Below are 26,212 nucleotides of genomic sequence, written 5' to 3'. Positions count from 1 at the left end.
AAAAAAAGTCCAGACGCCTTTGATTCAGGCTTTTAAGGCGGTATCTAGTAACTGCACTGTAAAACTCCAACCCCCGCCCAGTCGATTAGCTATGGTGTCACTGGACAAATCAATAAACTTGATTGGTGACAGGGGTTCATATGTACTTCTATGTGTGTGTGTGTGTGTGTGTGTGTGCGTGCGTGCGTGCGTGCGTGCGTGCGTGCGTGCGTGCGTGCGTGCGTGCGTGCGTGCGTGCGTGCGTGCGTGCGTGTCAGAAAGTAAACTGAAACTATCACAGTCCACAAAGTACCAGTCACATATGGCTCTCTCTCTTTTTTTTAAATAATTTAAATACTTTAGGTTTCCATTGTCTAAATTGCCTGAGATTCCCTCTTTCGCCTCAGTACGATGAAGGTTAAAAGAATTTAAAAATTAAATTAGATTAAAATTAATTTATGGATCATTGAAGATTGGACATGTTTGTATTTCTAAAGGAAAATGTGTGAACTGAATGATGCCCATTGCTTTCTGATTACAGCCTTTCCTAATGCACTTTATACAGTATGTTGCTTTTCTTCACCAATTCCTCAAAACTTCTTCAAAGTACTTCTTATATCCTGTCTGTTAAGTATAAAGCTTCGTAATCATAAATATCGGTGCCAGAGCAGGGCTCAATATCCCGTCTGAAGGATGCTGAACTAACATGAAGTTGGAGGACGACGCTGAATCCACTGATGCTCAATCATCCATGGACACGAGGAAAGTGCTTCACAATGACAGAACAATAGCGCAAAGCATTCAAAAAGGATATCAATCACAGACACTCAAACAAACCACTGCATCCATCAGGATGAAAGAACAAAAAAGCTTAATGAATCACTACAAATAATGTTCAGTAAACAATAATTCACCCAAGCTTTTATTGTGCAGAGTAACCTGTTAGAAACATTTTTTCACGCAGTTTCATCTTCCTCCGTCATATTTTCAGGTGAAAGGAACCAGTTGGGGCCAGACATCCTAAATCGGGGCGACACAGTGAAAAGGATCTGCTCGTCTAGACACACACGCGCTGCTCAGGCTGTAAGTAGTTCTCCAGCCTGAGCTCCAGCAGCACTCCGCCACGCTGATCCTCTCCGCTCACACACTCAGCGCTGAAGCTGCATCATCTTTAACGTCGTGAGTCATATTTGCCTAGAGAGGAGTCGCACGAGCAGAGACCCGAGAGGAAAGGACCACAGTCATCTTCCAGTTGTCTCCCTCTGAATCTCTTTCTATCCCTCTCCGCTGTAATTGCACCCCCTCCGTCCATCCTCCCCCTTTCACCCTCCATCTATGCCCACCCCCCACCCTCTGCAGTCGGTGAATTCCCCCAGGTTCGGCAGCGGGAGACTATTACACTCGCAGACGGATTCGCTCTCCTCCAATTTCTCTCTCTCCTCTTCCTCCCAGCTCTCACCCTCTTTCATCATCCATCCCTTCCTTCCCTTCTCCTCCTCCTCCTCGTCCCAATCCCCTTATTCATTCTTCCCATCAGAGCATCTGCAAGTATTTGTGCGTACACAGGTCTTCTAAGTCTCCCTCCTTCTCTCCCTTCTCCTCCCCCTTCCTCCCACCCTTTCTCCTTTTTCTCAGTCAATATAATTGGCATCGGAGGAGTGCTCCCTGCAGAGTATGCTAAAACTGCAAGCACGAAAACAGAAGGGGAAGAACCAAGGAGGCAGGGAGGGAGAGACATGTGGATAAAGGCAAAAAGACGGAGATAAAGCAAGAGGGGAGGACAGGAAGGCAGAGAGGCTGAAAGAGGGAAGGAGAAGTTAAGAAGAAAACAGAAGATAAAAGAGATGCGAGGGGAGGAGAAAATTAAAAAAATAGAGAATAGAGAAGGGAAATGTAAAAAGAGGAGGCAAAAAAATGTGTTGGAGCAGTAAGAGACATTTGAAAGAATGGGAAATGAGAAAAAGTGTCAATGGAAAAAAGGAAGAAAGCAAAGTATGAGAAGGATGTGGATGAAAGGAATGACATAAACCAGGACTGGAAAGCAAGATGAGCTTATTTTAAAACCTTTTTTTAAAATAATCAGATAAGGGGTGAAAAAAGCCCTCAAAAATGTATGGGGTTAAGAAAAAATGGGATGGGAAAAAAAAAGGTCGAGAAGGACACAAGAAGTAGATAAAGGGTAGAATGCAGATGGAGAAGAGAAAATGAAAACAGAAAAATAGGAGGGGAAAACTCCACCACAGCAATCAGCAGCCGAGGAAACCAGAGCGCATCTATGCAATTTCATTCAGACACCAGGCAGCCTCTCAAGGCAAATTCAGCCATATATCTCCTCGTGACGAGACACACGGGTGCCAAACCACATTACACTGCAAGACAAGTCTCCCGAAACATCCCGAGCCTCCATCGCAGCGGCACCCTCCCCGGCTCTGCGTCGAGCAGCTCTGCGAAGGCTTCACAAAGAATAGTTTTACATTTCTGGCGGTTTAAAGCGCTGTGTTATTGGAAAAAGTGCACATGCTATCAGTCTCGCTCACAGAGGAGAGCGCCCCGCTAATGAGACCCTCCACGTTTATCCCAATTTACCAACTCATTTCTGCAGCCAAACATCTTCCTATGCTTTGATCTGGGCTCAAATAGCAAGGATCAGACAGCAGGAAGGATTGACACGTCCGGAGAATATGAGCCGCCCCGGCTGATCGGCCACCTGCCTCCACATCAGCCTCCAAAGGAGAGGACTGCAGGTCCGAGGAGTGCAGAGATTACTGACAGCACAGTATTACCAGTAATTACAACATTACACAACTTCTGGCTAATGACTCGATCAGTAATGAGCTAATGTATCTCGTTCTTGCTCTTGGGGTTGCCAAAAGGAAATGTCTCCTCGTGCATCCTCGATCGTGACTCTTGTTTCTTTTTTGCCTTATTTATTTTCTTTCTCCATTAACTGATCGCCCATTGGAAACAACCACGAGGTCTTCGGATTATTTACTTTCTCAATTTCCCTAAACATCTGTCTCACGGGGGGAAGCAAACAGAAGCTTTTTAGCAACACTTTGTGACTTGAAACCTCTCAGCAATTGAAAGATGACAATGATCACAATTACAAACCGATAAACTGTATTATTTAACGTTAATGTCCACTAGGGATGGGCGGTATGGACTAAAAAATGTATCACGATTATTTCTGGCATTTATCCCGATAACGATAAAAATGACGATAAAAAAAATACCAATTCCACTCCACCTTTTTAACTATGAATCTATCTCGCCCTCAGATCCGCCATGTTTGTCATCAACGGGAATTTAGCTTTCTTTCTTTCTTTCTTCCTTCTCCCCTTTCCTTCCTTCCTTCCTTCCTTCTTTCATCCTGCTCTCTCCTTCCTTCTTCCCTTCCTCTTTTCTGACTTCCTTCCTTCTTTCCTAGTTTTCTCCCTTCCTTCCTTCTTTCCTTGTTTTCTCCCTTCTTTCCTTCTTTTCTCCCTTCTTTTCTCCCTTCCTTCCTTCCTTCCTTCCTTCCTTCCTTCCTTCCTTCCTTCCTTCCTTCCTTCCTTCCTTCCTTCCTTCCTTCCTTCCTTCCTTCCTTCCTTCCTTCCTTCCTTCCTTCCTTCCTTCCTTCCTTCCTTCCTTCCAAAAATCAGCTTTACACAAAAACATCATCAACGGGAATTTATCATTTTTACCGCGACATGACAAATTCTTATCGTGAGGAATTTTTTTGACAGTATATCGTGAACGGTAAAATATCGCCCATTCCTAATATCCACGTAAACTCAGAGGGGAAAAGAAAGCTCAGAAGTAAAAATGAAAACAAAATTTCCAAACTTTAAACATATCAGTGTAGTAATCAAACAATAAAATAAGATGTTCAATCCATCTATCCCTCCATTATCTAATATTTATATTTAGGCATAACCCAGCATCCTTTGGGTGAAAGGCGGGGATTCTCCATTCCCTTGCAAGACTTAAAAAGCAAAATCTTCCCCTATAACACTAATGAAACAACGGGGAATTATCACCGAAACCTGCAGCTCTCAACAGTTTTGGACAGCTTTACGGTGAGTTGTAGCTCACGTTTACCTCCCAGCCGGCAGCTCAACTGTTTTAGCTGGAAAATGGCCTCAGAAACATTAGTTACTACTCAGCACCAAGCGGCGAGCAGACAGTGAAACATTTAGAAGGTAAAAAGCCAGACATGTCCCCCAAGAGACGGTCCAGACCCAAAACTGAGCAAAAACAAAACAAAAGAGGAGATGGGACTCAGCAGATGGCCAGCAAATGTTTCAGCATCTTGTATACGAAGTGTTTCTCTTAACGCAGTTTACCACCAAAGCGTGATCATCATGATCACTTTCTCATGGTGCGTGACATTCCCATCTGCAGGGAAAATGTAGCTGATGCACAGCAGAGAGGGAGGAAGAGGGACTTGGAAGTCCAGTTTAACCTTTGCAGGGCACAAGGCTTTGTGGACAAACCCACAAGACCCAAGCTTTGTCCCCCGAGCGGAAGTGAGACCAATTTTAGATTATACACATGATTGAAAATGCAAAGAGATCATTGCTTTTGCACCATTTCAGTATTTAGGTACAACTGCGTGCTTCCAATTGTTCAGCATAACTAGTTCAGCTGTATTCTCAGGAGCTATGCAGATTCAATGTGCACAATTTGGAAAAATGTTGATATAAACTCAGACTTGATAGGACGCTGAATAACATGCAGCACATCCCCAGTAATAGTGTCATTTGTTTATGGTAATAACTTCATTGTCAAAATGTGGAAATGGGCCTGCAGATTTTACATCTGACAAATAAAACACTGCAAAACCGCCAAAAGCAACTTATTTGCAATTCAGTGCCGCTGATATAAATTCCACAATTATGTATGGACAGTGTAATAAAAAGGAAAACATGGACTTATTTGTTGAGGAACATGAAGTCCATTTTTTTTTTTTAGAAGCACAAATGATGAATAAAACATTGCACAGTGTGTTGTACATCTAACCATAGCCTACATGGAAATAATCTAAAAGAAGACATGCAGGACAAACAAAACTTATAATAGAGTAGTGAAGAAATAATACCTCTGGTACAGATATTTCACACATGTTCAGGCTTTTCAAAGCCTTGAATCTGGATTTATTTTAAGGCTTTTACCGTTTCAAAGATATGTGGATGCTCTCATCCTCTTTATATTTCCTCTGTCTCCTTTGACTGTGCTTCCTTCCTCTCATTGTGTGTATATTTCCCTGCGTCCCTCTATATATTCATCCTTTCTGAAGCCATGAAGGGGGAAAAAAAAGATGAGGACTCACTCTATTCTGTTGAAATATAAAGCAGGGAGAGCAGACCCGAATCCAAACCAATCACATTTTATAGCCATGTTCCACTCCAAATGGTAATTTGTCAACTCTCCATTTGCTTGGGTTTAGGCTCTTCTGCGACTGGCACGATGACGACAACACAACTGAGTGAAAAAGTGGCGGAGAAGAAGATAATGACACGTCGCTGTGATGATTTTAATTCTCCAGAGTCATTCTAGAAACAAACAGATCAGAGTTTTTGTTTCGCTGCTTTCTTCTGTCTCTGCGGAGACGGTACTTCCTCAGAAAAGTGGTGCGCTGCCCCGTCTGGGTGGAGAATGAGTCGCTCCCTCCAGTGGAGGAGTTCAAGTATCTCGGGCTATTCAATGGAAAACCCCCTGGAGCGAAGTGGGAGACTGACGAGCTGCCTGGTGCTGCAACTGTAGTGACGCCAACATTGTACTGGTCCTTTGTGGTGAAAAGAGACACGAGCCCAACTAGGGCTGTTCGATTAATCGATTTTAAATCGTAATCGCGATTATGTAATTAGAATGATGTTAAAACGTGAAAATCGTAAAATCGATTTTCACTTTTTTTTTTTCTTTTTTTTTTCTTTTTAACCTTGTCTGCACACATATTAATGATTGATACCATATTAATGATTGATGGAAATACCTCTCAATACCTGCGACAAGTGCCCCATCGGAGAGGCTCTTTAGTGTAGGAGGGGGCGTTGTAACATGCCACCGGGCATCCCTCAAGCCTAACGCGGTAGACCGGCTCGTGTTCCTTGCAAAAAACTTGCAAATGTGAATAGCAAATGTAATGACTGACATTACACACCTCTACCTCCTTCATGGGTTGCATTATTATTTAGCATGCAAAGACCCAGTTTAGTTTAATTAGAAAATGTGTTGTTTTATTTAATTGGAAATATACCTTACTGTATGTTTGCAAGTGCTGATTTGCTGATTTTTTTTTCATAGATAAAACTTTATATTTTATTATATTTTTAAAACTTTTTTATTTTACAGAGTTTTGCACTTTATTCATTCATTTTTGGTTTAATAAGAACAAAGTTTGCACTTAAAGCCCAATGGGGCAAATGTTCAATAAAAAACAGCATATTTGAAATCATTTCTTTGCCTTTTGTCAATTCACAAAATAATCGTAATCGTAATAGAAAATCGGATTTTGAGAGAAAAAAAATCGAGATTTTATTTTTGGGCAAAATCGAACAGCCCTAAGCCCAACGACAAAGCTCTCATTTACCAGCTGATACCAGCTAGTGAATTAAGCCTTCTGCGAAGGGCTGTTGGGCGAAGCCTTGAGAAGCTCAAAGGAGTTCAAAAGAGAGTTTTTCATCTCCACAACGAAAGGTGTCAGTTGAGGTGGTTTGTGCACCTTGACAGATGCCATCAAGGAGGACGAGTTCCAAACATGTCACATATGAAGGACACCCTGGGGAAGGATGAGGACTCACCGGAGAGACCGTATCCGATGGCCTGCGCAGGAACACCTCGGTGTATCCTCCCATCTCCGCTCAAGCTGTTGTCTCCCAGATCCAGAGCAGGATAAGCAGTAGAAAATGGATGAATGGATGCTCGGGTACTTTCTCTCTGCGACTGTGGGATCAGCCTCATTGGCCGAAAACTAACATCTCGCAGCAGCTATTGAAATGGCTGTTAATTAAAATGACTTCCTTTAAATGATCTTTTCCTTTTCCAGCATATGGTTCATAAATTAGGGTTTTAGTGATGCATGTTAACTAACACTCCACTAAAGTTGATAAAGACAGTCTTGTTTTCCTTTTTAAATTAATGAATCAGGATGTTTTTAAAGAGGCCATGCAATGCATGTACATGTTCTCTAACAATGTTATGAAGATAAATTATCATATTTTAATTGAAAAAGTGTAGCAGAGCCCCTCACGAGGTATCAAAGATTAAAATAAGAGGGTTAGAAAATACCATAATATTGGCTACTTGAAGGTTAATTCAAGCAATGTTTAGCTGGGTGGTGCAACACGAAGCGGAATTCCTGCAGCCACAGTTTTCCAGTAGCACTTTGCCTTGCAACCAGATGATACAATGGTGTCCTGTTCATTCACCTGTCTGGGGTATTGATGCCGACTGGCAGCAGGTGAAACATCTCAAATACCAGGGAAAATCTGGCGCTGGATGTGAACTACTCTCATTCCAGCAGGCGGCAAAGATATTCTCATTACAGACTCTCATCCTCCGCTGGCCTGTATTACTTATGTCTTTCACAGAGTCTGCTGCATTGCTACGTCTCCCGTGGATGCATCTCCACTCTCAACACTGTCACGGCTCGGAATTTCAAAAAATGCATGCAGTCATTGCAGCGCACCGGGGAGAAATCACCCAGCAAACGGCAAGTGTTGCACCCGTGTTCCTACGTCTTGTTTTTAATGGGTTTGCTTCTGTGACGGTGAAGATCTCTGTGACTTTACTTTGAAATTGCTGTATAAACAGTGACTTTATCAGTCTATCTGTCATTCTGGCAACATGAATTATTAATGTTTATCTGAGTAGTATGCAAGTGAGATCTTCTAAAGACACCATTTCAGTGTCTGCTGAAACAATAATATGTGTGATGTTGTTTGGGAAATACATACGTTTTTTTTTCCCTCCCTCTCTGTCTGCAGTGGATTTAGTCTGATTATGTTAAGTGGATTTTTGTGCATGAGGATTTGCATGCTTTTCTATACGGCACAGTAAATGAATATTTAGTAGGATATGTTCTTTTGTCGTCACATCTATGTATAAACAAATGAGGTCGCATTACTCATACAAATGTCTGACAGCTGCTCACAGATAAGTGTCCCTTCATCAAGTATTTGTTTATGGAAATTGAAGATGTCACATTTGATTCAGGTGAAGCTTTCAATTTCACTTCAATCAAGGCGACATCAGTTGATTGGAAAGAATTTAGTGATTCAGACAAAACGTTAACAGTTCTCGATGGATTTAGTCTACAGGGGATGAACTGCATTGTCAATTATGCAAAGAGAGCAGTCTCTTGTGCTGTCAGTCATGCTGGTGGTGGTACGTCCCCTGCAACCACGGCAGGTTGTACCTAGGCATGTTATGACAGTCATCTATTGTCTAAGGAATACATCCCAGTCACTTTATGGCATGCTGGCTCAGACTAATCTCAAAGTGCCAGGTTTTTGGGTTTTTTTAAAGACAGAATTACTGCTCATCTTAACATGCCTGCCATTTAGCTGATACTCTTAGCCAGAGCCAAGCACAATGAACAAGCAGATGTTGGTGCAGTGAGGCTCAAACGTGACATTTCAATTACTGTGCTGTCTCACCCTGAGCTGTTCATCGGGGATGTGAAATTTTAGCTCAAGTCAGAATTAAATCTGCGCCCCCCCCCCCCATACCCCTACCCCTCTAGCTGTGAGTACACAAACTACATCAGCATGTGTTTGTAATAAGGATAAGCCATATGAGTGGTAATCTGCATGCTCAATCACTTGTTAATTGCTTCTTTTATGTGGAGCATCAGAAATGTTTCTTGGAGGCCTCCTAGGTTTTTCAATATTGTTAGATCCAAAGCACCGTACAGGTCATTTGTTCATACCTTAAATGTGCCTCACAGATGCGGAACATAAACGAGCACCCCTGACGTATTGCTCATCTCAGAACTAAATGACCATGTAGGACAATTTTTACTCCCCATACGAGTATTGTGATCATTTACACATTAGAATGAACACCATTTTCAAGCATTTCCTTTAACAAGACACAAACTCCCCTTAAGGAGGTAGGAAGTAGGGGCAGATGGCACCGTTCTGTACAGTATTTTCAGCAAGTTCAAGCTACACCAACTGTTTTCCCACTTTAGGATTTTGTCCCTGCAGTGCCACCATGGATCCTTACTATAACACATTTCCCTTCCTGAGTTTAGACACTCACTCACTCACTCATCTTCTCCCGCTTATCCGTTACCGGGTCGCGGGGGCAGCAGCCTCAGCAGGGATGCCCAGACTTCCCTCCCTAGGGAGGCGTCCAGGAGGCATCAGGTACAGATGCCCAAGCCACCTCAGCTGACTCCTCTCAATGTGGAGGAGTAGCGGCTCGACTCCGAGCTCCTCCCGGGTGACCGAACTCCTCACCCTATCTCTAAGGGAGCGTCCAGCCACCCTGCGGAGGAAACTCATCTCGGCCGCTTGTATCCGCGATCTTGTCCTTTCGGTCACTACCCAAAGTTCATGACCATAGGTGAGGGTAGGGGCGTAGATTGACCGGTAAATCGAGAGCTTCGCCTTTCGACTCAGCTCCCTCTTTACCACGACGGTCCAGTACATCGACCGCATTACTGCGGACGCTGCACCGATCCGCCTGTCAATCTCACGCTCCATCGTTCCCTCACTCGTGAACAAGATCCCGAGATACTTGAACTCCTCCACCTGAGGCAGGACTTCTCCACCCACCCGGAGAAGGCATGCCACCCTTTTCCGGTCGAGAACCATGGCCTCGGTCTTGGAGGTGCTGATTCTCATCCCTGCCGCGTCGCACTCGGCCGCAAACCGCCCCAGCACATGCTGGAGGTCCCGGTCTGATGAAGCCAACAGGACAACATCATCTGCAAAAAGCGGAGATGAAATCCTGAGGTTCCCAAACCGGATCCCCTCCGGCCCCTGGCTGCGCCTAGAAATCCTGTCCATAAAAATTATGAACAGGACCGGTGACAAAGGGCAGCCCTGCCGGAGTCCAACATGCACCGGGAACAAGTCTGACTTACTGCCGGCAATGCGAACCAGACTCCTGCTTCGATCATACAGAGACTGGACAGCCCTTAGTAGAGGGCCCCGGACTCCATACTCACTCAGCACCCCCCACAGAATGGCACGAGGGACACGGTCAAATGCCTTCTCCAGATAGACTGGTTGGGCAAATTCCCATGAACCCTCGAGCACCCTGCGGAGGGTATAGAGCTGGTCCAGTGTTCCACGACCGGGACGAAAACCGCATTGTTCCTCCTGAATCCGAGGTTCGACTGTCGGCCGTAATCTCCTCTCCAGTACCCTGGCGTAGACTTTCCCCGGGAGGCTGAGAAGTGTGATCCCCCTGTAGTTGGAACACACTCTCCGGTCCCCCTTTTTAAACAGAGGGACCACCACCCCGGTTTGCCACCCCAGTGGTACTGTCCCCTTCCTCCATGCAATGTCGCAGAGGCGTGTCAGCCAAGACCGCCCTACGACATCCAGAGACTTGAGGTACTCAGGGCGAATCTCATCCACCCCTGGTGCCCGGCCACCGAGGATTAGACAATCATATTATTTTCCTCGGGGTTACAGAGGATCATGGTGGGGCTACGACACTTTCTACATGCCGATGCCCCATGACCGACACTTGGCCTGCAGCTGCTCTCACCATGACTGGAGGTCACATATTATATCAAACAGCAAACACAATTATAGATCAGAATTTCCCACGCAAGTACATTTCTCAGTACTGGCCCAGCCATCATTTTAATTCCTTTTAATGGGGTGTTATCCATCTACATCACTACGGTTGACTAGATCTGCAGTGAACAAGCCATTTTGATTGTAGAAACGTATCTTTGTTGTTGTACCAATGCAGGAATGTTGCAACCAAGCACACAAAATGTAGAAAAACACAATAAATCCTCTCAAATGTGATAATCCAACTACAAAAATGTATATAATGTTGGAAATAATTGCAGGATCATTTGCTGTTGATAAACTATTGCGTTTCCACTGTTCTTAAGAAGCACAAGCCAATAAAATGTCATTTATGACTTGAAAAAAGATTAAGCTAAAAGGTTGGCCTTTAGATTTTGAAACTTGTGCTTTCAGCTGAAGAATGATAAAACTTGACTTGAAGATGTCCTGAGCGATAATCCCCCCGTGTAGGATTAACAAACTGCATCTTATTATGTGCGTTTTTACTTTTTTTACTTATTTTTCTCCAATGTCATGTATTAAATGGACGTGGGACGACGACCCGATGTCCACTGAAGCAGCCGATGAGCAGGGAAACCATCCAAACCCAGAAAAATACTTTGGAACAGCTGTCCATGTTAGTGATAATCAAGACGACCTTGCTCTCCATCCTATTAAAGTCAAAACTCCTTGGAAAATGCATGTGGTTTCCACGGAAACTGATATTTTAATACACAGTTTGTTAGATAATGGTTCCAATTAATTAAACCAAATAACAATTTTAATTGATTCAGATTAACAAAAGTATCCCCCTTACAGACTTGGACTTAATTTCTTCTTTTAGGTCAATGAATAAACTTCCTTTGATTCTGTGGAGACTCTCCGGAAAACACTGTGAGATGAGAAGTCATCCCTTCACAGCTTTCAAGCCAGCTCCATCCAGAGGTAACAGACAACAGTATTAAGAAATGTCAAGATATGGTCATCCCCCGCTGGCGCATGACCTTACCACGTCCTTTCAAACATAAACTTAGTAAACTGATGCAGGATGTTGATTAAACCGGACTTACTCTGATTCCTCCGGCTCCCGTGGGGAAGAATCAGAAAATGTCACCAAACTCTTCAAACAACAACAAGAAGATGCTTTTGCAGGCATGCTGCCGAGTGCTGTCACAAAGTCGGGCGCGATGAGACGCCATACCTCCCCTCCCTCCTGCTTGTGAAGATATCAACCTGAAAATAGCTCAGTGAAGCAGAACACTGAGCTGTGATAAATAAATTACAAAAATATTTAAATTGTCCTTTAAATATTCATTTCAGAATAAGAGGGCAAGGGGGAAGGAAAAAAACACAAAATGGAGAGGATAAACCTCTTCTTCTTTGCTTCACACATGAAAACAGTTTGCCTTGAGGAAGTTAGGCTACATAATCAAATGTTCCCTTCAAGGGACTCATAAAACATACAGTATTCTGTGTAAGAGGCTGATAGTCGTCACGCCTCGGGCTGCCTGTATGAATGAACTGCAGATAAGGGCATGTAGCTCATTAGCTCAATTACATTGTTTAATTCTGCCGTCCGCCAATGCATCACAGGGACGAGATCGAACTAGTTGACGCGACGTCTTCCCCGACACGCTCGCCAAGGGGTAAAGTACTCGAACTGTAAACGTGGAAAATGGATCTACAACAAAAAAAAACAACGAGGACCAATGACCCTCACAGCGGGGGCTTCATCGATAAGTCCGTCCTTCCAAAACGCCCCGTCAATTTGTCAAACAGAAGCAGGAGAGGAGAAAAAAAAAAGGCGAAAACAATCGAAGAGACGTGCCGCAGCACTCTCAGGGTGACAGACTGAAAGTCGAGCAGGGCCTCCTCAATCCCGGCCCGCTGTTTGCTTTTGATAGCAAAAGTCATAATGACATTCAAGTGCTCACCAGGCTGAGAAATGAAGTGGTGACAGAAGAGAAACGGAGATAGGCGCAGTAAAAAGAGTGTGTGCTTGTGAAATACTCGTGAGCATGCGAGTTCTCGACTAAGTGACTGCACGCAGTTGCAGGAGCGTGCACGGGGGGTCGGCTGAGGCGCGAGCGAGCCGGGTTGAGTGCCAACCGGTGCGGGTTGCTGCGGCGGAGAGAGCAACCTCTCCGCCGCCGACGCCGACGCCAAAGACTGTTAATAAAGTGTGTGATTAATTTGCACCGTGTCATTTTCCCCGGGTCCCTCCGCCATTCCTTCAGAGACGACTTTGAGAGCTATTTAATTACTCAGCACTTTGCAAGTGGAGTGCTGCTGGTTGGCCGCCACCTTATGGGTAAAAATATATTGGAAAAAGCTACATATCAAGTACCTCCACTGTGTGTATGCAAAAGTGGAAGTGTGTGTGAGCAGCATACTTTATCTGGTAGCCAGGTTGATATAATTTCTTGCTCAGCTGGGCTCAGAGGAGTATTTTTTTTGTTTAAGTAAAGACCAGAGGGCCTTGAAAAAGTATGAAAATGTGTGCATATGTGCGCGAGAGCTTTTGTCCATGCCCTCATGCATAAATATGTACGCGTGCATTATGTGTTTCCGAGCATTTTCTGTGCGTGGCGAGCTCTGAAAATCCCTGCGAGTGCGTTGAAGTGTGTGCGACTGCGTGCGTGTGTTTACAGTCAAGAACTCGCATGTTCACTGAATGAGGAGCATGTTTAAGTCTGCGTGAGAGGGGAAGCCGACTGAGAGACAGACACGTACATGGTCTGTGTGTGTGTGTGTGTGTGTGTGTGTGTGTGTGTGTGTGTGTGTGTGTGTGTCTGTGTGTCTGTGTGTGCAAGCGTTCCTTACAGTCTAACCAGGTGAAGGAGACTGACTCAAAACCGAGCGCATGTGTGTACCTCCTGAGCACACGAGTAAAGGTGCCTGTGTCTGTGTGTAGCAGATTCTCGTGCAGGGATAAGCAGCTTATAGAAGGAGCATATTCCTTTCTAAGTAAATCTCATTAATTTTAATTAGCTGTATGTTTAGCCCCTACACCTGGATGGGGTGTAATTCTGTTTGTACATATAGCTACTGCCGAGCAAAGCAGGTGAGATGACTCAAGTAGCGATTTCCATAATGTCTTGTTTTTGATTGTGTGGAGGGCCTTAGGAGGATATCAGAGGCAAATATGCACGGCTTTCATTTCCCTATCACATGCTCTGCGTGGCACGCCACGGCTCGTCCTTTAAAGCGTGCACCTTTTTTCTCTTGTGAGTTCTTTCTGTCTCCTTTCCTACCCATGCTGTTGCTTTTCATTTTCTCTCCAGTTTGCGCTCCCCATCATTAGAGAGCGTTTGCTTTTTTTCCCCTCCCTGCCCCTCTTGCTCTGTCTCTCTCTCTCGTTCTCTCTCTCTGCCCTGATGCACCCTTACTGTATTTTATTTTCTCATTCACGTGCCTGCCTCTGTCTTTCTTCCTCTGTCTCCCACACCCTCCCCGCCTTTCTTGGTAATCAGCTTATCCTATGTGTGTCCAAGCCTCTATGTCTGCGTTCCTCCTCTCTTTGTTTCCGATTCATTCAGCAGGGAGATTAGAGATGCCTATTTGGTGCCTTTGTCTTCAACCAGCACCAGCAGCCCTGAGTTACATCATGTGGCGATGGCCCCGTTGTCAGAAGGCGCGTATACGCATCATAGGCTCATCACACCTAGATAACCCTTCAAGGGCCGGATCCAGCATAAACACCAAGCCCGCACCTCTCCACTGGACAGTGAGTGGGTATAAAGCCTCCATGTGGATTGATTAGCGGACCTCATTACATGTTTAACCCTCTAACCGCCTGTTCTTTACTCACTAATTTGCACTTCTGGTTAAGAAACAGTCAAACAGGTGATCCCTGGAAAAGACTGCACAGTGCCCAGGACATGTGACCACGGAGCAAATCCAAGTCCTCACCCTTCCCCTGCCATGCCTGATATGGACTTTCTGCTAAAATGCTTTGTTTAGTTTTTGACCCCCACTTGAGGTATCTCCTGTATGACTTCATCAGTTATTGATTGGATTCTGGATCAGTCCTCTTTGCAACATTGCCTCAATTCAGTGAGGACTTCAGCAAAGCTCTCTTAAGCTCTCTTAAGGTCCTACAGCATTTTGGTGGGTTTGAGGTCTGGCCTTTGACCAGGCCGTTCAAAAACCTTGATATTTTACTTTTCAGCCTTTCTGATGCAGAGTTGGTGATGAGCTTCTGGTCATTATCCTGCTGCACGGCTCAATTTCAACCAGGCCATCTGTCAGACAGATGATTGAATAATACTCTGGTACACAGGGAGCTTGTAGTCCCCTAAATGGCTGCAAGGTGCCCATGGCGCGGAATAAGGGCCAAGATTAAGATTACTGCACAACCGGTGGTGTCTGCATCCTTGTCGCAGGAGGTATTGATCTGATTACTGATAGGCCTTCACTGGCAGCCGTCGCTGGCCACTGTGAAGGTGACTTCTCACGTTACCCTGCCGGTAATTTTGGTGTCAAACCCACCAACTCATTGAGTCGCCTACTGTCCCTGACCTGCGTTAGCATGGGGGGGGCTAACGACTAGCACGCCTAAGCTGGTCACCCACCGGACTGTATACTCCCTCTGTTATCCCTCAGCACAGATATGCTGGGATTAGCATTGGAGACGCCAACAACTAGCACGGCCAAGACCCCTCCACTGCCCTGCTTGACAGCAGGCAAGAAGAGTTTGGTTTTTGCCAAACATGGTGCAGACATTAAGGGCGAACAACAATACTTTAGTCTCACATATTGTTTTTTTTGGTGTGCTGAGATGCCGTTTTACAAACCATGTTATTTTTTCGACTGGCAACTTTCTTAAACGCTTTGGATTTATGAATAATATTTCTCACAGTAGAACGATTTTAAATCCCTTTCCAGGTTGATGTGAAGCATCAATTATTTCTCTGAGAGCATTGCTTATGTCTTTCTGTGTTCGTTTGTATCAATGCATACTTGAATGCTCCAGACCATTAAAGTGTCCAAACGTCCACACATGCAGAGGTCTGACTGCAGTGATAAAAAGTTCCTGGCTGCAACATAAATCTTATGAAAGCAGTAAATGGATACATAGTAGGCCTGTGTTGAAAAAATCAATTTATCCGATTCTAAATCGATTCTCATATTAATTCATAAAGATCGATTCGTAGGTCTAAAGATCATTTTTTTTAATTATTATATTTTCGCCCGGTGAACTTTAATCCCAGTAGTCGCATCATTTAATACGTGCATGCACGTGATGTAAAACTATCAAACAATTTACATGGTCATGTTAAATACTAGTATTAATATGTTGCATAACTACACAGTCATGTAATTCAGTAAAAAAATGTTAATAACACTAACCCAAATCGATATTGGATCGGGATTTAATCTAATCGTGATAATCGATTCTGAATCTTAAGAATCGGAATCAAATCGATTCTTGACATTTGAATCGATCCCCAGCCCTAATACAAAGTATGGCCAACATGAATTTACTTTTTCTTTTTAGCCTCCTTTTTGTAAAATAAATACTTGTATGATAGAAAGTTGCATGTCCATGTTCTTCTCAGGGTTGATTTTTCTGTGTACTTAGATCAAATATGATAAGATTATTTTTAATATATTTTTTATGCACAAACAAAATGAAACATTAGGATTAAAGTTGACGTAAACATATAACTAATTCTTCCACCAATCTTTTATCAGTGGAGTCGAAGGCCAGTTTGGCTTCAAGGTTGTTAATTTCAAGATGTATTGCGGTGCAAAAGTCAAAGGTTGAAGGGTCGGATCTGCTGTGAATGTAAGCGATGAATATTTCAGTCTTACTTAAACTGCAACCATAACAGTGTAAAGCAATACATATGTTTGTGTTCATCAGTACGATCATCAGTAGGTTGTTAAGTAACCTCTCCCCCACGGCCAGTAGAGATGGGAAGCAGATCTCATGACAAAGATGTGATTCGCCAGGGGTCATAAACAAGTCAAATATAAGTGTATTCAAGCATTAAAGAAAGTCTTTGTCAGAGCTGAGTACAAACAGTTTATACAGAAACAGAACACACTGAGCAAAAGCACTTGAGAAAAACTGGAAATGTGCAAACTACACAACATTAGCATGACAGCAGAAGTGTGACATCATCATCACCTTCTAATAAGATGTAGCTGCTGTGTGGACGTCTTGTCAGTAAATAATGGATCAAGGCCTGGAAGTTTTTAGGACTTTGGGAACTCTGTTGGACGGTGACCAGACTGGAGAAAACACACTCCACATACAACTTTTAACTTCCCTCCGAACCAGCTTTAAAAACATCAAGAATGCAGTGCCAAAGTTGCTCACGCATATCCCTCTCTAGCATTTAGCTTTAAACTGAAGTATATCCACATACAAAAAAAATCATCACTTTTTTAAATGCCTTCAAGGAAAGGCTCATAAAAGATGACCTTTTCCACCTCAGTAAGAAGTACACCTCAGCTCACTAATGATGCTGCCCCCATCACTGTTGTTCTTGTTGACAATGGCTCCTCCTAACCAACACCCCTGCTTTGTACTGGCTGCATGAAAAATTTAATCCAATTTCAACGCAGCCATAACTGATGATGAAAGCACACACACTTAATGCCTGGTCCTGTAAAGCCATTCAAATTATACAGTCTGGATTTTAATAGCAGATGTGTATTGGATGAGCCATGAACCACTGCGATACGATGTGATTCGGAAGCATATGGAGGAGACGTAGGCAGTGCAGTAGAAGCATAAATGAATTTAAGGGAGCCGAAAAGACTTCAATAAAGATGCAAAAACCTCAAAACTGGGACCATATCTCAGTACACAATAAAACTTGCATAGAAGACAATAAAAGTATTCCATGTATAGGAGAAAATATTCATCTCTGCTTTAGTGCAACAATGATTTCTATCGGGTATGAGGCTGAAACGAGCACCCAGTTAAATCACCCTGACATCATAATAGTGGTAAAGTGTCAGGCTCTGTACACAAAATACAACCCTCCTACGGCTATAGTTGTGGTTTAGGAGCAAAAGGACAACAGTCCGGCTGTGTCTAGTCGCCTGCTGGACAAATTGCATGCATGTAGTAAAACAGCATCTGCAAAGGGACTTTTTAAGTGAAAATACAATAATATGTGATAAAAAGGATTTATTTCTATGGATATGAGGCCCATGAAAGTTTACATTACAGCTCGTGCCAATCTGGAGAACTGCTTCGCTACACTACTCCTGTTTTCAAACACTGCTTCTATTTATGACGGTTGTATTAGAGGCCCGATAAGACTCGCCGTCCAGCCAGTGGTCAGGGATATTCTCAGCAGAAACCACATTGAGAGAGAGTTCCCTCAACAACAAACAGGTGAGTTCAAATGGTTTTATGGCTTGGCATATTGGTGATAAGATGTCCCCTCAGACGCCCTCCCCACCCCTTCCATGAGCTGAAGTGATGGCATCATCAAAAAGAGGCAATAAACAAGAGCAACTCCTGCTCTTTCATTGGTGGCGTTCCTGCGCTCAGGGGGACACCCTCAGCACTCTGACTCAATCAATACAAAATGCTGCGCTCTACAGCCATGCACTCATGTCCTCAAGCACCTCGTCATAGTCGAAGTTTCAGACTGAACACTTCTGGGCTTCTACAGGCAGATACACCATCTCCGGGAGGCCCTCGGTCTGACCAGCCATGCAACAGTAACGACAGGATGGCCCATTTCCATCTCCACAACGGTCATTTCGGACACCACAGAGAATTCCAGCAGATAACGAGTGAAATGAGTGGCAGAGTGGGGGGGTGGGGAGGGGGGGGGGGGGGGGGGCTGAGAGTGAGTGAACTGATGAAAGGAAAGACGAGGTGAGTGGTTAGGTCCAACAATAGAGGTTGGTCTTGAACTCATTCAATGCGAGGAAGGCGTGTAGTTTGATTTAATTGGCTGCATTGTGGTGGGGTTATGTTTCAAAAAGGAGGCAGTTTTGTGAATGCAGAGGCCCCTCACTCTCTGGATTCTGAGCTGCGGCAGCATGATGCGTCTTCTAAGAGCACCTGAGAGGGAGTGGAGTGTATTAATGCTTTGCAAACTCTCATGAGCCCTTCTCTATTTCAGTCTCTAAATGGCACTTGCTGTTATTATTATGGTAGCAGGCGTGATTGATCTGCTCTGATGTAATCTCACGTTGCCTGAGTGAGCCGGGCTGGATGTGAACTTCCTCAGATTGATGAGGTCTAATGGGGTCTTGTTTAGCCACTCCTGATACCTCTCAGATATGATTCTGCTGCACTATCCTGCATCCTAATCCTGCCTAATTTTTCGACTTGTTAGTTGTCAACACTCATGCCTTTTTGAATTTTGACTTTGACTTCCTTTTGCTCACCGTTTGCAACATCTGTAGATCTATGACGATAGGATGAAGACACAGCAACGTGCAGAATGTGCAACGTAAATCATCCCAAAGGCTTGAGTGCTAGTGGTTGGTGCTTTGTTCCCAGTTTAATCAATCAGCCCCGGCTTCTTAATTAATCAGCAACGTAAACAGGAGAAATGATTGGTTTTCTGCCAGATGTGAATCTGTTGCAAACTATTTCCAGCCAATCAGAATCCAATTTGTAATCACAAAATTGATCTGGAGAACAGAAGACATTAAGGATCAAAGAGGAATAAAAGCATGAGACAATGGGGTAATGTGGCTTTGGTCTGCAAATGAGGACTGCAGGCAGTCAGTCTGGAGCACTTCAGCAGTACGATGGCTTTATTTTATAAGCTTAACTGGATCTGTACGTTGTCAAAATCGTCATTAGTCCCAATGACTGAATTCTGGCATCTGTGTTCAAATATGTTATTGTCCTTTTTTTCTCTTTAGAAAAACAAACATATTCCTAATTAATTGTTGTGATCTGTATGAGAAGGATTAGTTCGGCTCCTCCCCAGATGTTTCCAAGTGAATCTTGAGAAAAATAATGAGGGGTTTCCAGTCTTCCAGTGAAGAAGCAGATGTTGTTAACTGTAGTCTTCATGACAACAGCGATCAGCCCAAAGCTTCAGCCAGACAAGGTAACCAGTGCTCCACACAAATGTTACAGCAATGGATCAATTAAATATCCAAACGCTGAGAATGGAAACCACTATAGCCCCATGCCAGTGGAGCCAAATGGAAAAATAGCTTAGGCCTTATTATTAAAGTCACAGTGACTAGGCGGTAATTCCCCCCCCGGCTCTGTGTACCTCAGCTTGTTAATGAATCACTGCTTATCAGTCAGCCTCGTTAAACCGGGAGGGGCCTCTCATCCAAACCACCGACTCCTATTGTGCGCTAGTGCGCATTAGCCAAATATTCCCCGTCTTGGCACACAGGAAGTCAAGAGTAAACAAATGCAGCACACACAGGAAGTGGGCTTCGAGCCAGAGAGAAAGATTTGGTCCGGAGGGGGGGGGGGGACCCATTTTGTGGCAGGATAAAGTGAACCGCTGGCAGACATGCAGAGTTCTCCCGCCTGTAAATCTTAGCACTCTAACGACTGGTCCACAGTGCTCCCATCCTTTAATCCTTATTCATTACTGGCTTCGGCTGGAAGCACCGGGATTCATTCAGTGGTTCGGAATGGCAGAACTTGCAGAGTAAATAAACCATTAGACATGTTTCTTGTCACGAATGCAAATATCCGACTGGGATCTGAAATAAGTCAGCCATGGAGTTGAGGGCCAGGTGGCTGATGGGGGTTTGCTACTCACTGCTCCACTTGCTGCAAACTAAATGCTCAAGCAGACAGACCCTTCACAACAGCCCTCGGGTAACTGGGTCAACATCACAGAACCAGGGCACAGCCGGCCAATTGCATACCTAATCTGTGCCCTTCTGAGAGCCAGTTTCCCTCTGCAGCGCATGGCTTCACATTCAGATGTAGAAATGGATGTCACAACAACACGCAATTAGTGTCTCCCCGACTCATCTATTTGTTCTAAGGAATCCCGGCCGCTGATGAATCCAGACAAAAACTGAATTAACACTGTACTTCCCGTGACCTCGCCTGATGTCACATGGAGAAGGTGGACCTGGGAGTCTGGGGTTGGTCACAGGTTTACCACCATGCCCTACACCCTACTGGCTTCTTTAAAGTTGACAATCATTTCAATCATGGTGGAAGCTCATTTCCTCTTTGCTTCTTTTTGTATGGCATAAGCATACAGACTACTTAGTTTTAATTCACCACAGACTCCGAGTTCAGCATCAATAAGCCCTCCTACGATCTGTTGGTTCATCTGCTTCCACATCGATTTGCTGAGCGAATCATTTTTCCTCTCTGATACATAACGTTGAATTATTTATGTTAAGTATACCTTCTGTTCCCGGGGCCTCCTTGCGCGGACTTCTCCATTATGACGCTATTATCTGCCCACCCACCCCACCCGACTCCATCTCCTACTTAACAGCTCTGCTGCTGTGTCAAAACAATACCAATCAAGCTGATCGGGGCACACGTGAGCGACAGCCGGCGTTCAGCGTTTCCCATGAACGTTCAACGCCACCGCACAGGGATTGATTACATAGTATCCATTTATATAAGACTGGTTTAAATATATACTCTTTGAGATTACTTTCTTTCTTTCATTTTCAGTGGGGAAGTCTAAATTCGGTCATTACTTCCACCAAGACAAACCCCACGACTGCTATTGGCTTCCATGCAGTCTTTGTAATTTTAAACTCGTTTCAGGAGTGACTCTGAACGGCTTCAAAGCAGAAGTGCAAACTGAATTAAACGGGAGTATTTAATTTTGCTTTGATAGGAAAAATGAAAGACAAAAGGACCTACAACATGCACCTTCAGACTGTGATAAGTCAGCACTCCGTCCCTTCTTCCCGTCTCAGTTTCCCTCTCTGACGTGTTTTCTCATCTCTGAAATGCTGTCAGACGTCCCGGTCTTAATTACTCTCCTTGACTGACATGATAATGTAAAACAGCGCTTAGGTGAAACCAAAGCAAGAATTGGTCATGCATGGTCAGGCCTCCCTCTGGGCACACCTTAATCAAATGTGATGGGCTTCTGAATGTGAGCCAAAATCATTTTAGGACCCACATAACGAACCCCCTGCCTGGATTTCAATGACGAGCTACATGATCGGGGTCAGCGTTCTGACGAGAGTTTGATATTTCATCATCGCCGCCTGAGTCTGGGGTTTGTTTGTCCATATATCATCTTCAGCAGCTCTCCCGGCCTTGATGGGCCCCCATTTGCACTTGTTGAACTGTTGCCTCATCCCAGCTTCTTGACATGGGTGGAATATTTCTCCCCTTTTACGGCACTGGCTGACCCCAGAATGCTCGCAATGACAATCCCTCAACTATACTCATTCTATACATGAATACAAAAAATGCCATGTTTACCTAATCCAATGGAAAAGTGAATAAACAATTCCCAATAGCCAAACACTATAGTCACCCCTTTGAGAAGATGTGGAGGTGAAGGAGGACCATAAATAACCGGATATACACCTGGACAGCAGTTCAGACTGGAGAAACAACACTGAGGCTGCCTGACAAACTGGGAGACATATGTAATCAGACAAAGCTGACTGCCCTTCTTGGTGCTTCCAGCATGATGCTGTATATAAATTTGTGGTGAAGAGTGAAATTCCATCTGTGGTCTTTTGTGCAGCAGCATCAATGCCAGTAACTCAAATGAAAGTGAACAAACCGATAAACCAGGCTGGGCCTGTACCGCGGACTGCTTTAGGGCCGCCGGAGCTGATTGTGCAAAGAAAAAGGTGGCAAAAGTTGAAAACATAAACAACAGCTTGGCTTTGTTACAGTACAGGTGCGACGGGAGATCATTCCTGCCCACTACCAAAACTTTTGTGTGACTTTCAATAGCGACTTTATAACACCTACTAACTGACCATTTACAGCAACACTATAATTTCCCTTCTGGGGTTAATTAAGTATAAACAAACTGATTTGAATTTAACTCAATGAAACTGAACTGAACTTAAAGTACAGTGGCGTGGCTACATATATTTGTGAAAACACACTGGATCGTGCATTTCAGGATACATTTTGATTTTTTTACATATTTTTTATTCATATTTTGTTTTGTTTTTTTAAAGAAGCTTGAGGCAAGAATAAGAAATGAGACTCATTAGCGCCATGACGACCGTCGGGGTTACTGCAGCCAACAGCGAAGCCGGCACGGGAGAACGCGCATGCAGCGTCATTTGACGTCACATCCGCAGGACAGCGCGGGAAATTCGGGCCCGGAATTGCAGCGCATTTTGCAGCACACAGCCTGTTCAAGGCAAACGGAGAGATACGCTAGAGGGCTCATTCTTTTTGGTTTGGAACGCTTCATCTGACATTATTACTAGAAAACTTAAAACGTATACGCATTTTTTTAATAATTCCTGCCTCAAGTTCCTTTAAATGTGAGCATGCACAAATGACCAGGAAGGGACTTTGGGAATATCAGCTCCAAATGCAAATTTTCCAACTGATATTCTCCTTTAGAGACAGCTTGTTTTCTGACGCATCAGCTCACCATTCTTTCTGTCTTTGACTCCCTGTGCAATTACATTTCAGCTGTTATGAAAAAAAAAAAAACAGCAACAGGATTGTGCCCGAGTCAATCAATTAGATACAGTTTGAGGGCTCATCGTGATGTGCCATATTGTCCCTAACACATTTGTCCTCTAAAGGTTGTTTTACTGTCAGCTCTAGTCACTTGAGTGTTATGTAATTGGAAATCACATTGACCAGTGCATTCCTGTCCTCTCAGTGCTCACAGCGGGGATGATATCATTACAAATTGCTTCTCTCATCAAATCCTCTCTTAACATCCACTTCAGCTGCAGTTAGGGTTTCATCCATGACCGGTATTGTGTGTCTGTGTGTGGAAATGTGCTTAGTTGCAATTTGGAAAAAAATAAATAAAATAAAAGCACAAGACAATCACAGTTTATCTCCAGGTCTCATCAACCTGCAACACAGACAGTGTCCACACTTATGGCAGGAAGTAGAGCAGGAGTACATAAAATGAAAGCCTGGGGGGGAGCAGCTTTTCATGAAGAACTGGGGACTGAGAGAAGGGAAAAGGGGAAAGTGTGCCACCTTAGGAAGGACATATGTGTATGTACTGAGTGCTCTCTGAGGATGGGCCCACGTGCCAGTCACACACATTCCTTCAAAAACAAAGCAGAGATCCCCCTGAGGGTCTGGCGAGGTGGGAGTGTCCCATGTGCTTATTAACGGCTCTCTGCCTCTCTTTTCATAAAAGAGGGGAACACAACAACCGAGAGAAAAAAAAAAAAGGCCTCAAGTCAACAGAAAAGCGGTGCTGCTGGAAACAGAAAGAGGGGGTCAGGGAGGTCAGGGGCTGGGGAGAGACATGGCGCTAGGAAGAATAGGAAGGCAGACCAATAAAAAGGAAGATGTGCTCACCACTGGCGATGTTGCTGTGAACCGCAGCTGTGAACAGTGTCGCCAATAAGCTGAAACTCCATAAAGCAGAGAGGGCTGCGTTGAAGGCCATGGTTTGGGCTCAGATCCGCTCAGGAAGGGCAGAGAAGCTCTGGAGTGTCACCTGCAGGAGAAACAACGGAGGGATGAGGAAACACACGGGGCAGGCCAGCTGACCACTAATTGCGTCCCCTGCCACCGGTTGGCTGCCACTAAACAAACGCGCGGCGGCGCCGCTTCAAGGGTATCCATCGATCTGCTGGTGCCATAACGCACTGAGAGGCGACGGGGGGGTGGGGGGCGGGGGTAAAGGGGTGTGATGGAAGGCAAGGCAGGACGGAGCTGGTGGTGCTGCATGGTGGTAATGAGGAGAGGGGGGGGAGGAGGAGGAGGAGGAGGAGGAGGGGGAGCGGGTTCTTCATATTACAGGGAATTTATTCATTCACTTTAACAAGATGCGCGCATGTGAAATGAGGGGAAGCGGGTGTCTCGGACAGCCCATAACTGAGCTCCCACTAACTCGGGCTAATTAAAAATAATGCAAAGGGACGTTGCACCAGCTGGTCCAGAAAACACAACCGGGAAGAAGAAAAAAGGGGAAACACAAATGCAGTGCGCAAAGATGTGCCTGCCACCCGCTCAGAATATGGGCCTGCGGTGAGCTCTGTGCAACACCGGAGACCGCTAGATAAGCAGGTTCTCTCTCTCTCTCTCTCTCTCTCACTCTCTCACACACACACACACACACACACACACACACACACACACACACACACACACACACCCTCTGTCCACATTCCTCAAAATAGCTGAAGCCTGCGCAGAAGTGCGCCCCGAGTCCATCTGCTCCGCTCACCGTGTGGCAGGACCACTGCAAGCGGGCTGGGCGCGTGGTTTAGGGCGGGGACGGAGGGCGGGGTGATGGGTGATGGGTGGCCTGGGGGAGGGAGGACGGGAGGAGAGAGAGAGGGGGGGGTTATGTTTATTGTTGCTCCAGAGCTTCCTGGTGAGTGAGGAAAAATGAAAACAAAAGTGGAGCAAGTGCATCCATGGGAAATAACGCAAACTCCGCGGGCTGCGATGGCCGCGCAAGTTCTGTGGCATACACGCCTTTGTTGAGAGTGATAACAGTGGTGATGATGATAATCACAACAACAGCAGGCTCGGGCTGCTGGCGACCTGCATTGCTGCGACGCACCGCGGGAGCACCAGAGCGATGTTCCCCGGAGCTGCTGGGAGCATGTTTCCCGGAGCTGGGAGCCTGTTTCCCGGAGCTGGGAGCCTGTTTCCCGGTGCTGGGAGCCTGTTTCCCGGCGCTGGGAGCCTGTTTCCCGGAGCTGGGAGCCTGTTTCCCGGAGCTGGGAGCCTAGTTTCCCGACCGCCCGACCGGCTGCTGCACGGTGCAAGTTGCGATGCTCCCACTCCTAAAATATTGTTTTTTCTCTCTTATTCTTTTGCAAAGTGTTAGGGGCTAAAACAGCTCGGGGGGAGAGGAGAGGAGGAGGGAGGGAGCAGATTGGAGCGCAGTCACGAGAGAACTCAACATTTAGGAGTGGGAGATAAAAGATGCCGGGGTTATCGGGCTCTGAACCGGGGCCGGGATGAGGGATTACGCGCAACAACGCACTCCGAGAGCTCACACACACACATTCCTGGAGACGGAACCGCGTCAGCACTGACAGGTGTCTCTCTCCGAGCTGCCCTGCACACTGCACAGTCGCCCACAAGCAAACCCGGCTCGGTTACACACTGTTAAGTATTGCATAATGTACACACACCGTTATTTCGCCTCCGGACTCGTGTTTTCGTCTGGTCTCCAGTAAGGTCCCCAGTTAGGTCTCCCCTTGATGCGCAGCTGCGTCTTGTCCGGAGACTTCTACCAATCTGCTCTCATCGACTTTTTTTTTTTTTTTTGCTTTCTTTTTTTTTTTTTTTTTAAATCCCTTTAGGTACCTTTTCTGACTCCTTTTTTTTTCTTGCGTTTTCGCTCTTTCTCTTTCTCACTCTGTTTGTGTATCTATCTCTCCACAGCTACCGTTCACTGCAGCAAAAATAG

The 26,212-nt window shown here is 45.0% G+C and overlaps 1 protein-coding gene across 3 annotated transcripts in view; it reads right to left on the bottom strand.

Annotated features, from left to right (window-relative positions):
* Positions 1 to 26,212, bottom strand: part of cadm3 (cell adhesion molecule 3) — a 121,428-nt gene extending 95,216 nt beyond the window's left edge. The window contains exons 1-2 of one of the 3 annotated variants that reach the window (XM_061731872.1): positions 25,935 to 26,212; positions 24,139 to 24,280 (exon numbers count right to left, since the gene is read on the bottom strand). In XM_061731872.1, the coding sequence (XP_061587856.1) occupies positions 24,139 to 24,229 (91 nt within the window). In that variant the 5' untranslated portion in view covers positions 24,230 to 24,280; positions 25,935 to 26,212. The remainder of the gene's footprint in view (positions 1 to 24,138; positions 24,281 to 25,934) is intronic. The other 2 variants (XM_061731873.1, XM_061731874.1) reach the window with 2 other exon arrangements.

Source organism: Cololabis saira, chromosome 10 (assembly GCF_033807715.1).
Source record: "Cololabis saira isolate AMF1-May2022 chromosome 10, fColSai1.1, whole genome shotgun sequence".
In the NCBI taxonomy this organism is placed as follows: domain Eukaryota; kingdom Metazoa; phylum Chordata; class Actinopteri; order Beloniformes; family Belonidae; genus Cololabis; species Cololabis saira.
The sequence above is the reverse complement of the archived record's forward strand: the minus strand, read 5'-3'. Positions and strand labels throughout refer to the sequence as shown.